The sequence below is a fragment of the Chrysemys picta genome, chromosome 21, assembly GCF_011386835.1.
Source record: "Chrysemys picta bellii isolate R12L10 chromosome 21, ASM1138683v2, whole genome shotgun sequence".
Classification (NCBI taxonomy): domain Eukaryota; kingdom Metazoa; phylum Chordata; order Testudines; family Emydidae; genus Chrysemys; species Chrysemys picta.
Window position 1 is genome coordinate 9977347 of NC_088811.1, and position 17209 is coordinate 9994555.

At 41.6% G+C, this 17209-nt stretch overlaps 1 protein-coding gene across 11 annotated transcripts in view; it reads right to left on the reverse strand.

The window, feature by feature from the left end:
• Positions 1–17209, reverse strand: part of RERE (arginine-glutamic acid dipeptide repeats) — a 314825-nt gene that overhangs the window by 158369 nt on the left and 139247 nt on the right. For all 11 annotated transcript variants that reach the window (XR_010594217.1, XR_006175082.2, XM_065574910.1 and 8 more), the window contains one exon: positions 15785–15889. Coding sequence is in view for 8 of the 11 variants with exons in the window: in XM_065574910.1 (XP_065430982.1) it covers positions 15785–15889 (105 nt within the window). In the remaining 3 variants the exon portion in view is untranslated. The remainder of the gene's footprint in view (positions 1–15784; positions 15890–17209) is intronic.

Genomic DNA, 17209 nt, shown 5'->3' on the forward strand with positions numbered 1-17209 from the left:
AAGCCTAAGTTATTATCCCCATTTCATAGATGGGAAGACAGATCACAGGTTAAGCAAGATGCTTAAGATCATGCAGCACATTCAGTGGCAAAGTCAGGAATAGAACCTACATTTCCTGACCCCAAGTCTTTTACACTAGCCCCTGCTACGTCTCTACCTTGTGCCTTCCCAAAGGAATCCAAGCAGCATTTAACTGTACAAACAGGAATCTTTTCAACAATAACTGGAATGCATCTACCTTTGGGGACAGGGCAGCAGCAATCAGGAAATCAACCAGCACAGCACCCCACACAGCAGCGAAGGAAGAAGTAACGGATTTTCCTCAGGAAATGTGGCACAGAGCCACTGAATTTTTAGCATCCAAGCAAGCGCAAAGAAACTCAGTTATTAGGGCTTTACCCAGAAGCTAGGTCTTACCCACATAGTGAGCCTCACAAAACTCAGTGTGTGTACACCTTGGAAGAATAAAGGACTGAGATGACCCTGTGAGAATTTGAACCTGTAGTCCCAAGGAGTCTAGCCTAGTCCTTCCTACTGCAATCCTGCACCACTGAAGTTAACCGGAGTTTTAATATGGACTTCAATGGGTGCAGTACCATGTCCTTCAAGGGTTACACTGTTTATGTCACTTAGAAGAGTCTTAATTAAAACTACATGACTCTGCATCTTACTACACAATTTTATATGACTGTTAAAAAAGATTATACACTGATACAAAAATTCCAACTGCATATTTTTATACGAACTGCCCCAGACTCAGTCTACTGTGTTATCTTAAATCAAGAAACTATGACGGGTCTTTTTACATTCCACGTTTGAAAATAACTTTGAAATGAAAATCTGATGGAAAAATTCATTGTACTTTTAATATCTGAGAGGGGTCCTACCTTTAACTCCCAAAATATATTTTAAAGATCTGCAATTAATACTTTTGGGGAGATATCACCAAAATGTTTTGGTCTTGTTTTACTGGCTCTGCAGTAACGATTTTGTTTAAATACAGTTACCAGAGCTGGGCCGACATCATTGGATGATGCCGATGCCCACCACTGGAGTAATCTAAAAGTGAGAGAAAGGGGAACTTAGTTTGTATTCAGCTCTCTGTTGAACTTGACTAAAGAACATGTGCCAAATGGTTAAAGAACCAGATTTTCAGTGGTAAAGGGTTGTTTGGTTTATTTGGTTTTTTAAAAGGATCTCCGGACTACAGTAGAGTCTGATCAAAAACTATTTAAATACTGTTCTTTTAAACATTTTAGCTACTGTAAAGATACATCCCATCAACTCAATTATATGTAAAAAAGTCAAAAGCTCTGAGATGCAAAGCAAAAGTGCAACAAATATTTAAAACAAGATTGTTTTAACAAACCTTCCCGGATAATAGACTAGCAAAGGATAATTATCTAATACCTGCATCACAGTCTTTTCCTGGTGACTGCTTTCAAATACAAGGACCCTGTCCCCTCCCCCTTACCATTTCAATTTCACTCCCACTACTCCCAAGTTTTGTTTCAGGGCATCTATCCAGTTGCCATTCTCAGCAACTTGCCATTTCAGGCAGAGAGGCCCCTATGTATGTTTTGTAGGCTTTCATTTTTAAAAGGATAAAGAACACCTATACCATAAACATCACCCCTTTAGAAAAGTTCCAGAGTCTTTATATTATCCCCATTTTACAGATGAAGAAACTGAGGCACAGAGACAAATGATTTACCACAGTCATACAGGAAGTCTGCGGCAGAGCCAGAAACAGATCCTAGAGCAGCAGTCTCCAACCATTTTATGCCCAAGATCACCTTTTGAATTTAAGGGCAACCCAGGATCTACCCTGCCCCTTCTCCAAAGCCCCTCTCCACTCACTCCATCCCCCTCCCTCTCCATTGCTTGCTCTCCCCCATCCTCACTCACTTTCACCAGGTTGGGGTTCGGTAGGGGGTGCAGGCTCTGGGCTGGGGCCGAGGGGTTTGCAGTGTGGGAGGAGGCTCTGGAGTGAGCCTTGGGCAGCGGGTTTGGTGCAGGAGAGGGCTCAGGACTGGGGCAGGGTGTTGGGGAGCAGGAGGGGAAACAGGGTGCTGGCTCTGGGAGGGGGGTCAGCACTGGGGCAGGGGGTTGGGGTGCAGGCTCTGGGTGGGGGGGTCAGGGCTGGGGCAGAGTGTTGGGGTGCAGGAGGATGTATAGGTTGCTGGCTCTGGGAGTGGGGGTCAGGGCTGGGGCTTGGGGTGCAGGAGGGGGTTTGGGGTGCTGGCTCCGGGCGGGGGCTCAGGGCTGGGGTATGACCTCCCACTGGGCAGCACTTACCTCCGGCGGCTCTGCACCCTGCCCCTCTCTGCAAGCACCGCCCCCGCAGCTCCCATTGGCCACAGCTCCCCATTCCTGGCCAATGCTTGCAGGCAGAAGCAGTACGCGGAGAGAAACCCCTGCCCCCCCACCCCACCCCTGGCGCTGCAGGGCCATGCTGGCTGCTTCCAGGAGTGGCGTGAGGCCAGGGCAGGCAGGGAGCCTGCCTTAACGGCAGCCCTGCTACACCACCGGAGATCGCGATCGACTGGGAGATCCTCTAGGATCGACTAGTCGATCGCTATCAACCAGTTGGTGACCACTGTCCTAGAGGAATGACTCCTTGTCTGGGGCCTCCCCATCTGGCCTCCCTAAACCTGGATTACTTAAAAGGTCTAGGAAAGAACATGCCCCACCAAGGACATGGCTTGCTTTAGTTTCTGCTCATGTCACTTTAACCTGCCTTGCCAAGAAGATCCTCAAGTTAGCTAACATCCAAACAGAACTTTGAATACATACAGTCCTATATACATGCTAAGTAATAATATTAAGTTCAGCTATTGATCCAGGTATTTAAAATGAACCCATTACCATTGTTTGTAAAAGTGATCTGAGGTCCTCTGATAGGGGGTGCTATAAAAGGGGAAACAACTTATATTGTTCTACCAAACTTGTAACGCTTTTGTAGGCACTATCACAATTATTGTTCCTGTTTCCTCCTCCTCCAGAGACACAATGGCCCTGGTACATCAATGTAATTACACACATTCATCTGTAACACCTGGAGGAAAGAAGGAGATGTAAGAATACAGAATGCAACACAGCACAGATAGAGAAAAAGGGCGATTGCTGGCCTAGGGCTAACACTGGAGAGGATAAGCACAACTCATTGGTTTTGAGCTGCTGCATCCTGAGAGCAAAAGGGTATGCGGTTCAGAGAGCTCTACCTCTTTCTCCACTTCATTCTATTGGTGATAAGAGGGCATGATTGCAGTAAAGACACATGGGCACATTCTGCTTGGACCAAGGCCCATGTCAAGCAAAAGCACTTCCCTGATGGTGGTAGGGAAAGTGGGCATGAGAGACAAAGTCTTTCTTCTATGACGACCCTGGGTTAGAAACCTCAAGATGGTTCTCCTTTGCGTTTAGCCAGTCTGGAGAAAACCCCACTGAGTCTGAGGAGGAAAAGGGGAGTGTAACCTCTTAACCATAAGATAGGGTCATCAACATAGCGTCCTGAATAGATGTGATCAATAGTTAAGAGGTTACACGATGTTCTATTGTAAATTGTCCCATTCGCAAGCAGGACGCTATGTTGATGACCCTATCTTGGTAAGATGTTAAGCCCCCTCAATTCCCCCGGACATCATTGAGGGGAGGGCACTCAGCACCTTGCAGGACTGTTTTTGTGCACACATGTATGGGAGGGAAATCAACCTGCCCTCATTCAAAAAGAGATACAGAGTCTCTCTGTGCTTACCCAACTGGGAACGACTTTCCCTGTGCATTTTCTATGCCATAATTAAATTGCCACCTCGATATTTCTTTTTTACAAATGCTTGGTGATTTACCATGTGCTGGAGGATTTGTTTTATTTAAAACACCTGCCACGCCACATACATAGTGACACAAAATACGAGCACTAATTTTAAGGCTCTGATGTGAAGAACAAAAGCAAGTAAATTAAGAACCGAGGTGATCATTTCACCTTTCATACCTTCCACTGCACTACGCATTGTAATACACATAGGGCCAGACACTATTCTGAGCCCCCAACACTAACCGGACTCACAGTGAGTTAAGGAGGAAGACAAAGACAAAAGGAGTTTCTTTACTTTTGTCTCGTAATTCAGATTGAGTGTTATTTTAAACGTAGTTGGTGTTGATTTTCCTTTTAAGAAGAATTTTCTGGAAAAGGGCATCCATTATTAAACATCTCAGAGAATTCTATTTGGAAGTAATATCTTGGCATTCATTTTAATTTGATACATTTACAAACAAAACTATTTCAATTCCTCTCTTATGAGCCATTCTACTGGCAGTATCAGATTCAGGATGGGTCTTTCAGACCAGGGTTCCTGTATCAACGGAACTATTCTGATGCAAATACCAGCTTGCATGGGTCACTCCAGCTGTGAGAAAATATACTCTGAGCCCTTTCTATTTCACTGCAAGTTTGCACGGTCATGCTGAACAAAACTGCATTAGCCAGAATTTGGCTTCACAGCTCCTTTGAAAATCCCAGCCATAGCTCTTTACCACTTTATACCCATTGAACAGTTATCTTAATTGGAGAAAGATAAATGATGACTACTAGGGTACTCATTAGCAAAACATCTGCACGTCTGAAGTACCCTGCTAGCACATGTATCCATGTCACGTGAAATTCAATTGTTTGGGTGCCTAACTCCATTAGGCTCCTTTGAGAATCCCATCCTATATATCTGAATAACTTCAAGCACACCACGCTGCAGTTAAAATAAGCAATTTCCTGAATAAGTTTCTCTCTACACACACACACCCCTTCACTTGGTTTCTATGCCATGGATGCCCACACAATTCCCTAGGGAACATTGCAAAGCCTTCCATGGTGACAAAGCCTTTCCAGCATAACAAGGAGGACATACACAACACTAACATCCCCTTCTACCTGACCCCTTCTTCATCCCCAATCGCTAACACACTACTCTGCCACAAGCAGAATTTTTATACCCCAAAAAGTGAGAAGTGCCAAAAACTCCATGAAGTCCAACAGAAACTTTGATACTGCTAATCTATTTTACTTGACAGGTTCTCAAATACTATGACAATGGGTGGCACTATAGAACCCTAAGATAGATAACAAAGGTACAGTACCTTCATGAAAATTAAACAGTGCTTGCAACTTGCATGGCATGGAATCTAAATGGTTGTGCGTGTGTTAAACTGGGGATTTCAAATGTATTTTTAAAGGGCGAAAAGACCCCAGATCACATATTTACATATTCCACTGCTTATCTTTGTTTAGTGGATGCATCTTGTAAGACACAGGGGACTAATCAAATGTATTCAAGGCCACCCCCATATTCTGAAGCCACAGCTACTTTAATGCTGCACGGAAAATAACTACATTTAAATGAAGAAATATATGCAATGAATACACATTTGCCACAGTCATGCTCAGTAAGAAATAGTACAATTTAGCAATGTTTTTACAGCAACTTGACTTAAACTGGATTAAAAAGGAAACCTCGTAGAACTTCTAAAACTATCTTCCTCTCAATCCTACTCACTTTTCTTCAAAACCTCTACGGGCTTCTCTTTGCCTTTCACATCAATTTCAAACTCTTGCCTTCCACGTAGAAGAATGTACAACTCCACTCCTACCTAACTCTCTGCTTTTCCTCTTACACACCCGATATTTGTGCTACAACCAAATCTCCCTTCTTTCTGTATCCTTTTCACACTCTTCCCCTTATACTTGGAACTCCTTCCATCTCCTTGCTGATGAAGAACCACCTTTTCCTCATTCAAATCCCTTTTGAAAAACTCTTCAATGTTAATCAGGTCTGGGTATTCCCTCCACCAATATATCAGTACATTTCTGGCAATGAGGTGCACACAAGTGAACATACTATTCCAGATGCAGTTATACCAGAAGGATGAGAGTATCTATAACCTCCTTGCCTGCGACATACCGTACCACTTCAATGTATTCTTTCAGAGTTTCTCCAAAGTAGACAGATTATACCAGTCTGATGTGACTTACTCTAGCGCTCCTAAAGCAAAATGGAAAACTGCACTTCAATCAGGAAAACGTAACAGCACATTGAAAAAGTTCAGAAAGCAAATTCAGTTGGGATTTTTGCAGACTATTTGAATCCCAATTTATCTGCAGTAAACATTCCTTACTGGCCGATAAAACATTGCATTTTCTATCGAGCTGTACCTCGAGATACAACATCATTTTCCAAAATCAGAAGCAAATGTGAAGTGTAAAAGGAGAGGGGAACAAAAAGACGAACACATCTCTGTTCATACTGCATAGAATGATGCCATAGAAAAATATCAGATTATCTATAATCAGATGGAATGAAAGTCACATCAATAAATATCTAGACAAAGATACAAGGATGCAAGACAAACTTATAGACTCATAGAAATGTGGAAGTGGAAGGGATCTCGAGAAGTCATTAAGTCCAGACCCCGGCACTGAGGAAGGACCAAGTAAACCTAAACCATCCCTGACAGATGTTTAACCAGTTCTTAAAAATCTTTCATGGTGGGGATTCCACAACCTCTTTTGGAACCCTGTTCAATAGCTTAACTACCCTTAGTTAGAACATTTTCATAAATATCTAACCTGAATGTCCCTTGCTGTAGATTAAGCTGATTAATTCTTGTCCTCCCTTCAATGGACATGGAGATCAATCAATCATCTTTAGAATGGCTCTTAACATATTTGAAGATTTATCAAGTCCCCCCTCAGTCTTCTTTTCTCAGGACTAAACTTGCCCAGGTTGGTTGGTTGTTTAAAGCTTTCTGCATAGGTCCAGTTTTCTAAAACTTATCATTTTTATTGCTCTCTTCTGGACTATCTCCACTTTGTCCACATCTTTCTTAAACTGTGACGCCCAGCATTGGTTACAGTACTCCAGCTGAGGCCTCACCAGTGCCAAATAGAGTGGGACAATTACCTCTCATGTCTTGCATACAAGACTCCTGTTAATACATCCCAAAATTATATTAGTCTTCTAGTAAATAAATAAATAAGTAAATTAATGGAGATATCCCATCTCCTAGAACTGGAAGGGACCTTGAAAGGTCATCGAGTCCAGCCCCCTGCTTTCACTAGCAGGACCAAGTACTGATTTTGCCCCAGATCCCTAAGTGGCCCCCTCAAGGATTGAACTCACAACCCTGGGTTTAGCAGGCCAATGCTCAAACCACTGAGCTATCCTTCCCCCCATCACACTGACTCATGTTTAATTTGTGATCCACTATAACCCTCAGTTCCCTTTCAGCAATACTTCCGTCTAACCAGTTATTCCCCATGTTGTAGTTAGAACATAAGAACAGTCAGATCAAAGGTCCATCTAACCCAGTATCCTGTCTTCCAACAGTGGACAATGCCAGGTGCCCCAGAGGGAACGAACAGAACAGGTAATCAGAGTGATCCATCCCGTCGCCCATTCCCAGCTTCTAAATTTGATTGTGCATTTGATTTTTTTCTTCAATATACTTTGCACTTGTCTTTATTTAATTTCATCTTGGTGATTTCAGGCCAATTCTCCATTTTGTCTCACTCTACTAGGGACTGGTGATGCCTCAGCTGCAGTAGTGTGTCCAATTCTGGGCACCACACTTTAGAAAAAATGGACAAACTGGAGAGAGTGCAGAGCAGAGCAACAAAAATGACAGTGTTTAGAAAAGCTGACCTATGAGGAAAAGTTAAAAAAACTGGGCGTATTTAGTCTTGAGAAAAGAAAATGAGGGTGGGGGATCTGATAAGAGTTTTCAAATATGTTAAGGGCCGTTATAAAGAGGACGATGATTGATTGTCTCCATGTCCACTGAAGGCAGAACAAGAATTAATCAGTTTACTCTTCAGCAAGGGAGATTTAGGTTAGATATTAATTTAAATGTTCTGACTCTAAGGGTAGTTAAGCGCTAGAACAGGGTTCCAATGGAGGCTGTGGAATTCCCACCATGGAAGGTTTTAAGAACAGGTCGGCCAACTCCCGTCAAGGATGGTTTAGAACAGGGGTCAGCAACCTATGGCACACGTGCCAAAGGCGGCGCATGAGCTGATTTTCAATGGCACTCTGCTGCCAGCCTGGGGTTCTGTTCGCCGGCCCCGCTCAGCATGTCCTGCCTGGATGGATGGAACCCCGGGCTGGCAGCGGGCTGAGCGGGGCTGGTGACGGGGACCCCAGCTGGCAGGGGCCGGCGGACAGAACCCCACACCAGCAGCAGCAGAGCGGCTCAGCCTGCTGCCAGCCTGGGGTCCCGGCCACCGGCCCTGCTCAGCCCGCTGCCAGCCTGGGGTTCCATCTGCCAGCCCCTGTAAATGTAAAATGTATTACTGGCAAGCGAAACCTTAAATTAGAGTGAATAAATGAAGACTTGGCACACCACTTCTGAAAGGTTGCCGACCCCTGGTTTAGATGTACTTGGTCATGTTTCAGCACAGAGGGTTGGACTAGACTTCTCAAGGTTTCTCCAACCCAACGTTTTTATTATTCTAATACTCATTTGCCTCCTAACATCACAAAGCAATTGTGGACGCACATAAAAACTAAGAGCTCTGCAAGCAAAGAGAAAATATGTTGGGTCTCTAAATACACCAGGCTCCAATCTCTCCCTAAATTTCTGTTTTTAAAATTAATCTGTGCTTTGAAGACTTGATAATCATTCTGTTCCCTGATGCATAACAATGCTATGCAGAGTATCATTTCAAGACACGTGATTGTTATATCTGATTGTACAGAAATTAATCTTTTATATTTCTGGTTTCCAAGTAATTAGGTTCAAGAAAGTCCGGACCTGTGTATAGTTTGCAGATTCCTGCACTAGCTTTAAATAAGGAGGGAAAAACAAGCTATAGTAAATGTATACAGTTTACTCCTGGAATTAAAGAGCAGATCCTGTATATTCACTGCAGTGGAGGAAGTACTGTGAAGGACAAAGCAATTAACACAAGCAGAACTTGAAATGATTCCACATTTTAACTGCATATTGTTGAGAATCAGCAAGTCAGAAAGTCTACTGTTAACACGAATTTGCTTTTATATACACACATTTAATTCAGTTCTAAAAGAAATGATGCATGTGTTTATCACACTGAATTATCTCTACAAAACTCCTGTGCTCTCCACCTTCAAAGCAAGACAGACAGACAGTCTTCCTCTTGTTTGGATTAGCCACTGACTAATTTAGCGTTGCAGAAAATAAGTGTTTGAAGGGTTGAGCAGGAAGCAGGTGTGCACCTGCCCACTGAACTTGGGCAAATCAACATGTAGAAGTCTGGGGCAGGCTGTTCCAGGATGTGGAATGTCTCGCGCTCATCTGCACAATACAATACAAAGGCAGACAGGTGGTATGCTGGGGCCCTGCACATGTGCACTAGGACAACAGACTGCATCAGAAACATGGTGAGATGGTGCAGGGTATCAAAGTATATGGGAAAGACAAGTGGGCATGCCTACCCAGAAAGTGCCCTTGACACAGTTCCCTTTCCCATTTGACAAATTCCTCTTCCCTCTCCTTCATAACTGCCCCATGCACTACACTCCATCCCACCCAATTCAATCCCCCTGCTGCCAAGCCCCTCTCCCATGCACACCTCAGCCACCATTTTGAGTATCAAAATGACAGTCATGTTCATTACAGACCCAAGGTGAGCGAAGCAGTATTTTTTATTTGACCGATTACTGTTGGTGAAAAGTTTTCGAGCTTATACAGAGCTCTTCTACAGGGCAGACCTGAGGAAGAACTCTGTGTAACCTCGAAAGATTCTCTCTCTTACCAACAGAAGATGGTCCAATAAAAGATAAATTACCTCACCCACCTTGTGTCTCTAATATCCTGTGACCAACTTGACAACAACATTGCAGTCACCTTCATTGGCACCCATGTAAGCAAACTGCTAGAATAGGACAACAAATAAATTAAATTCATCCCATGCAGTGGACCAGCAAAAGGCTTATGGACCCTTAAACTTTATTTAAACCCTCCCAATTGCATCCCAAAAATTGCATCTGAACACCACCGAGCACTTATATAGCTGTTTTCATTCATGTCTCTAAGTGCTTCAAAAACATGGTTAAGCATCATTATCTACTTTTTAGAGAGGAGAAATGGAGGCACGGGGAAGTAAAGTGACTTCCCCAAGGTCCCACAGTCATTGGCAGAACTGGGAATAGAATCGGAGTCTTTAAAGTCCTCATCCAACACCCAACAGGCTCTATCAAACTGCCTCTAAAGATTTGTCTACAATAGAAATGTTGAAAAAAACTGACATTGTTGCTATCATCAATTAGGTGTTCAGCTGAGCTGATGCTAGCAACATTAGGGACCTTTGTATAGACAGGGCTTCTTCAACCGCCGATAGCATTTTTAGAACCATATCGGTTAGATCTGTACCCAGCAGGCTAAGATTAAATGGTAAAAGACAACCTTAGCAGCCAATATCCCGCCTATCCTAGAGCTCCTAATGTTGCTAACACCCGTTCCTATGAATTGATGTTACCAATGGTGGGAAATGTTCAGTTTCCCTATTGTAAGCAGGGTTTGAATGCACGCATTCTAATGTATACCAGAATTAGGATTGCGTGTATTTAAGCAACAACACACACCCTAAAAACAAGATTGCGTATTTTAACAACTAAGCAGCAGGGTTCCACACACAGTCCTATTTATCTTTTACCAATTTAAATGCACAAGTTCATGTGCCAAAACAAACTCATTTCTAAAAACCAAGAGATGTGCGTACACGGTGTTCCACATTCTATTTCTAGAGTTATATTATTGGCTGGGGTAAGAACTAACAGCTGAATTAAATGGGAGGTAACGTACTGGGGAGCAACCACTTAAGCTAACAGAAGAAAAGTGGCATGGACAACAATATCCTGGGCCTCACTGCTTGTTTTCACGGGCTGGGCTGAACTGAACTCTGGCTCATAAATTCCAAGAATGGCTGTTTAATGCAAGCTGGTGCAGTTAGTGCTTTTGTAAAATGGTACATCAGTTCCAATTTGCTTTGCCTATTTATGCTTCTCAATTGAAATTCAATAGCTTTTGTGAAGGTTTTAAACCTATGTTGTTGCATATAATTTTCAAAAAACACAAAGGTCTAATTCTATTACCCCACTGGCCTGCATCCTGACAGCACATACAGGTTCAGATGGAGCAGAAAAAGTTAAGCTATAAAATGGGCGGATGATGTCAGATGTAAACAAAAAGCACATGTTTTCAAAACTGAAGTCCCTGGGAGAGAGGCCCATTACAGAGACAGCAAGGTTTATTGGTGGCATTTTATTCAAAACCCCTTTTTAATCTAATGTTAACTCTTTCCTTCCACTTCCATCCTTATCTAATCTAAAAGTCTATCGTTTTATGCCTTCTATTACCTGGCACCTTAGCACCTCAGAGTGAGTTTAAATTAAGTCTGGTTATTTCCAAAGGATCACAGTATTTTATGAAGGTCTTTTCATCTAACAATAAACATTCAAGGAAATGCTGGTGCAATATTTAAAATTCTAATCAATATAAATAAATACAAAATATTTTAATTGTCAGATAATTTACACAAATTTAATTAACAGAAAAAAAACAGATGTCATCATCTTGACAATTTAATAATGAAAAGCATGGCCCTGATCCTGCAATTTGTAGAGTCCCAGAGATTTCAGTGGGACTACATGCAGGTGCAGAGGTTACACTGCAGAGTTGGAACTTACAAGTAAATGAAAAATTGGCTTCATTATTCACTGGAAATCAGAATGTTTGATCTAATTGTATGGCAAGTTTTATTGAGTTTTGATTAACTTAACCGTTACCTGAGTTAACATTAGTTAACTTAACAGGGTTAATAGCTATTAACCAAAACTCAAAATAAAAATGACATTTTGCAGCCCTCTGATTTCCTTTGCTTGCTAATGGTAAAAGGTAATTCTTTCAGTCCTACTTTATCTCAAACTGGGGTGCTCCTGTGAAGTAAAGTGTAGCGATGTATCATTAAAATGGCAAAGCAGTTCCTTTCTCTGAATGAAGATACTAAACTATGACAAGTACTTCTAAAAATGGTTTTGAGCATAGGTTCTCGTTCTCTCTCTCTCTCTCTCTCTCTCTCTCTCTCTCTCTCACACACACACACACACACACACACTCTATCTAGTACATACTTATTTAGCTGAGTGATTATTAAAGTGCTTGGTATAACATGAACGTTCCTTTCCTAGTTGACTACGAGTTCAGTGACAGCTAGGAATATATTCCAGACCTACTTACTAACTTGCTTAACAGCTCAATGCAAGGTAGAAAATGTCAGTACCAACATCCGAGATTAATATTTTATTCTGATAATAATAATCCTGTTGATGTGCAACACCAACTATTAAAGTATAGCAAGGAATGGTTTACTGATGTCTGCAGGACAAAATTTGTCCCAGTGCATGAAGGAACAAGGATTCCGAAAACACAAATCACCACTGGAACTAGCTGTTCATCAATAAGATGCCCCTAATTTCCCCCCCCCCCCACTAAACCCATGTTGAACAGGTTTTTAAAAGAGGAAATAAAGGACCAAATTTGCTTTCCTTTAAATGTTGAGAACCCTTTGAAAGGCAAGAGCGCTCATCAATTACACCTCTGCCGTGACAGCTTTTTTACACCACATCTTCACACTTTTAGAGTGCACGTCTGATGAATAAACCCTGGCAAAAGCTTTACTGCTTGCTGTACCTAAAATATAAATGAGAATGTGTTTCTTGTTATCTTGCTTCTGTTGGTTCTCCAAGAGCAAGCAGAAAACAGCTGGATTCTCAATACGCTGAGTTGTCTCTCAAAGTCCTTGAAAAGCACAAAGAATCTTGTCTTCAATAGTAAATGAGACAAACTCATTAAGAAAAAGACATGTATTAACTGTATACATGTATGTGTGTGGGGCATACTATACAGAAAGCATCCAACGACAAACAACAAAATCTATTTGCAGAAGTCAAACTCCGCAGCTCAGGTATGTTACTTTTGGATTTACATTAAATAACCAAAAGACATTCAACACCAATAATTATAATAAAACAGTCTTCCAAATCTCTGGATTGGTTAGGTAGACACATGGTCATGTAGGTAAGTAGCACTATGGTGCAGATCTGCATCATGAACAGAACCTAATCAGAGCACAAATACCCTGCTTTCTAGTTGCAGCCAAACAGCATTGTGCATCTTTTATCATTTGAATGTAAGTGTCTACACCAGAAAACTGTGTGAAGGTCAAGTTGGGTTTTTAATTAGCTAATCTTGATATACCCGTAATCTTTATCCTAGCATGGACATACTGCGATGCCTTTACCTTGACGGAGAGGTACACCCTGACCTGGGCAATCAAGATAAAGCATTGCAATGCATCCACACTAGGAAGTAAAAGTTGTGATTAGAGCAAAGTCCGTCAAAACACTCAGCGTAACTTTAACCCATTTTTCTAGTGTAGAAAAGCACTAAAAAGGCACTGAGCAAAAAGTGAATATCCTCAGAAAAGCCGGTGTTTAAAAAAAAAAAAAAATCTGGCTGGATCCAACCAGACAAAACACATTTTGAAACAGGCTATTGTGAGTAATTAGCTGATTTATGTTTGAACAGTGCTTTGAAAAAGTAAAGTGCTATGCAGTGGTGTTATTTCAATCATCCTCTCAGTGCCAATAGTTTTCAAACAGCCATGAGAACATCATCAGCTGCTTGCTCTACACAACCTGCACTGATCTACTTAGAGTCACACACGTGACATTTCTCAGGGAAAGCTAGCAATTTGCTATTAAATGCAAAATTTGAATATGAATAGAAATAGTTCACTACCTACACCCCCCAAAATAATTAAATTAATTGACAAGAAAAAGAGATAAGAGATGAAAATTGAGAGAGATGTTTGAGGTTTAAATTAACAACATCACTTCAATGTCATCCACCAAGGTGTGCCCTGACAACACATTCCTTGCCGTATTCACTGTGCTGAAATGAAACACACAAGCTCTCTGTACTTTCACATATAGCGTATTAGAAGGTTTCTGTAAACATGATGGGATTTCATGTCTTTTTGCAATGCTCAATACTGCAGATTGGATACAATGCACATCTTGGGACCTAATGGTGCAAACACTCCTTATGCATGTAGGAAATGCACCAGTCTGATAACCTATTTAAGATGAGTGGCCAGTGCCAGAGGATTCAGAGGAAGCTACAGGAAACCTCACAACAGACAATTATTCAATAATCTGCTCACACAGGGAGTTTCTTTCCAACTGCAGGTACTTAATTTCAGCTTATGCCCTGAAACATGAAGATTTATATTCTTATAAACATTTAATCTAATGTAACAATGGATGTGTATTTATTATCCACGTAAATGTCTAATCCCTAATTAAATCCTGCTTGCCTTCAATAAAATCTTGTGACAATGAGTTCCACAAGTTAATTATGTAGTATTAAAAAAGCATATCCTTCATCAGGGCATAGTGGGTACTAGTCACTGTTGTGAGTTACTACTCCTGAAACTAAGGGCTTCTCTTCACTACTGGGGAGATCGAGGCTGCTGCAACTGATGCAGCAGGTGTCGACTTAGTGAAGACCCACTAAATTGACAGCAGAGCATCTCCCATTGACTCAGCACAATGAAGACACCGGGGTAAGTCGACCTAAGCTACGTCGACTCCAGTTACGTTATTCACGTACCTGGAGTAGCATAACTTAGGTCAATTTATCCCAGTAGTGAAGACAAGCCCTAAGTGTTTTACAGGACTAGGCCCCTAGATTTTTCTCCCTCCAGGGCAGGGAAGGGCACATGCTTACTTGATGTCTGCAGAGCATCATGTATGTTTACAGGACTATTTGAATGATGTTAAATAAAATAGTAACCGTGTTTTGGTTGTAATAACTGATGGAGGTATCAACTAAAATCAGTTTTAAGACATCCTGTACAGGTGATTGGAGACACACAGAGAAAAGGTTCAGGGACCTGAATGTGTAAGACTGTTGAATGCAGCTTCTCCCCGACGTACACCTGATTCAAACAGGCTGAATTCTATTTTGTGCCTCTAATTTGTTTTGGCAAGTAGATCTGAGGTAGGGATTGTGCAGAAGAGCTCCGTTCAGTCAATTATCTACATCCACAGTGATGACCCTGCTCCCATGCACTGCCACACTTGCAAGAGACCTTACAATTGACAATATACAATTGCAACGCTACTTATAGGAAAACTTGTGGGTGTTGTTGGGAATGTGCATTTTCCCAATGAGAGACTTGCAAATGCCGGTTAATGCTCACATTCTCTCAATTTTAACCAAAGTTCAAAGAATGTGCTTTAAGGTTCATTATCTCTCCAAAGGGATGTTATTAAAATGTCACCACATGCTGTGGAGCCTTGTAATCCACTGTGTCTTATTTTTACTTAATACATGGACCCTATAAACACCTTCCTCCAACCTTTTCTCTATACTTCTTCTCTAAACACAAATATCACAGCCCTCCCCATTCTCCAAGTCTCTCTTCCCCCAGCAATAACACAACCCCAACCTTCAGTAGCACTTCCAGTGGGCATAGCAGGTCACTGCTGGTGTCAGAATTATTGATTATAAATTGCTTATTACCTTTTATATGCATCACCATCTGCGCACATACATTATTCACCCTTCTCTATCTACATCACACTTGAATCCCAGGCTTTAATTCTTTTCTTTCCTGTAGCAGCTGGCATATTCTTACAACACACCAATCTCTGGTAAAACTTTCCGTTAGCCAGGGTGACTCACTTACCTTGTCTCTGGATTGTAGCCCAATATGTAGAAAAATGAATCCACTCGGGCTTTAAACTCTCTAGCAGCAAATATGTCAGAGAAATGGGAGATATTACACTTCCCTCTGAAAGGAAGAGAACAAATGGTATTAGAATCCATGCTGGACAACATTCATTTAGATAAGCATCACTCCACTTCGGAAATCAGTCAAGGGATGCATTGTGCTCTTGCAGGTGCCCAAACTTCATAATAATGCAAGATCCACCCCTACTATCAGTGACTTCCAGGCAAATTCTCCCATTAACTTCAATGAGAAACATCCATTAATCTTATTCAGTCAGGACCCTCTCCAGGGCAGTCACAAATTAACAGGATATACCTTTAAACAGAAAATCTGCCCCAAACTGCAATGTTTAAAATGTTGAACATCCCTGCTCCAGCCCCTGGCTTTAATCTCTCTTTTTTCTTTTTAATAACTAACTCTTTAAAGCTGATGTACAAAATTCTACTATTAATTAACTAAGAGGTGTGTTGTTGTATTTTTTTAATGGGCGAGTAAAATGACAGTCTTAATCACCACCCTGATGAAACTGGTGAGTACACTTGGTGTTTTATCTAATAAATTTTCAAGACAACCTCGTAAGTATGCTTTAACAATTTTCAGATCAAAAACAAATTAATTGGCTAAGTATTTTTAGCAAGATTGCACTGTAAACAATATAAAATAATTGCAACAACACAATTACTTTTTCATCAGGAATAACAACACCTAGCAAAGGTTTTGTTCCATCTGCCCACGGAAGCCTCTAGATTGGCCTCTAATATATAATACGCCCAGTATAAAACCCTGCTTCCCATTATCTCCTTAAGGATAGAAAAGTTAAGAAATTTCTTTATAAATTTTGCTATACAAAGCACTCATCTTTTGTTCTCATTTAGGATAGCCACAAAGGGAATTATGCTGCAAAATGTTTCACTCTCTGCTGTCTTGCTCATGGGTTTGTTAAACTGTTTAGTTCACAGAAGCTGCTGTAAACATTCTGTAAAACACTGCACAGCAATTTACAGCAGTGAAGTAAATCAGACAGCTCAGAAGAGGGCATCAGAGGAAAATGGCTAATCAACTAGAGAGACTTACACTTATCACAGGTATTTGTGGGTAGATGTTTGCAGTTGTATTTTACCTGCAAGTGGAGACTACCGAGACTAGTGAATCACAAGACTACCTTTCTTTTCAGCAGTGTAAATATCTTTAACATTAAGGCCTTGGCTACACTCAGGAATTCCCAGCGCTGCCGTGGCAGCACTGTGAAGCGCGAGTGTAGTCGCGCCGCCAGCGCTGCGAGAGCGCTCTTGCAGCGCTGTAAGTACTCCACCTCTCCGAGGGGAGTAGCTTGCAGCGTTGCAGGCTCTGATTACACTGGCGCTTTACAGCGCTGTACTT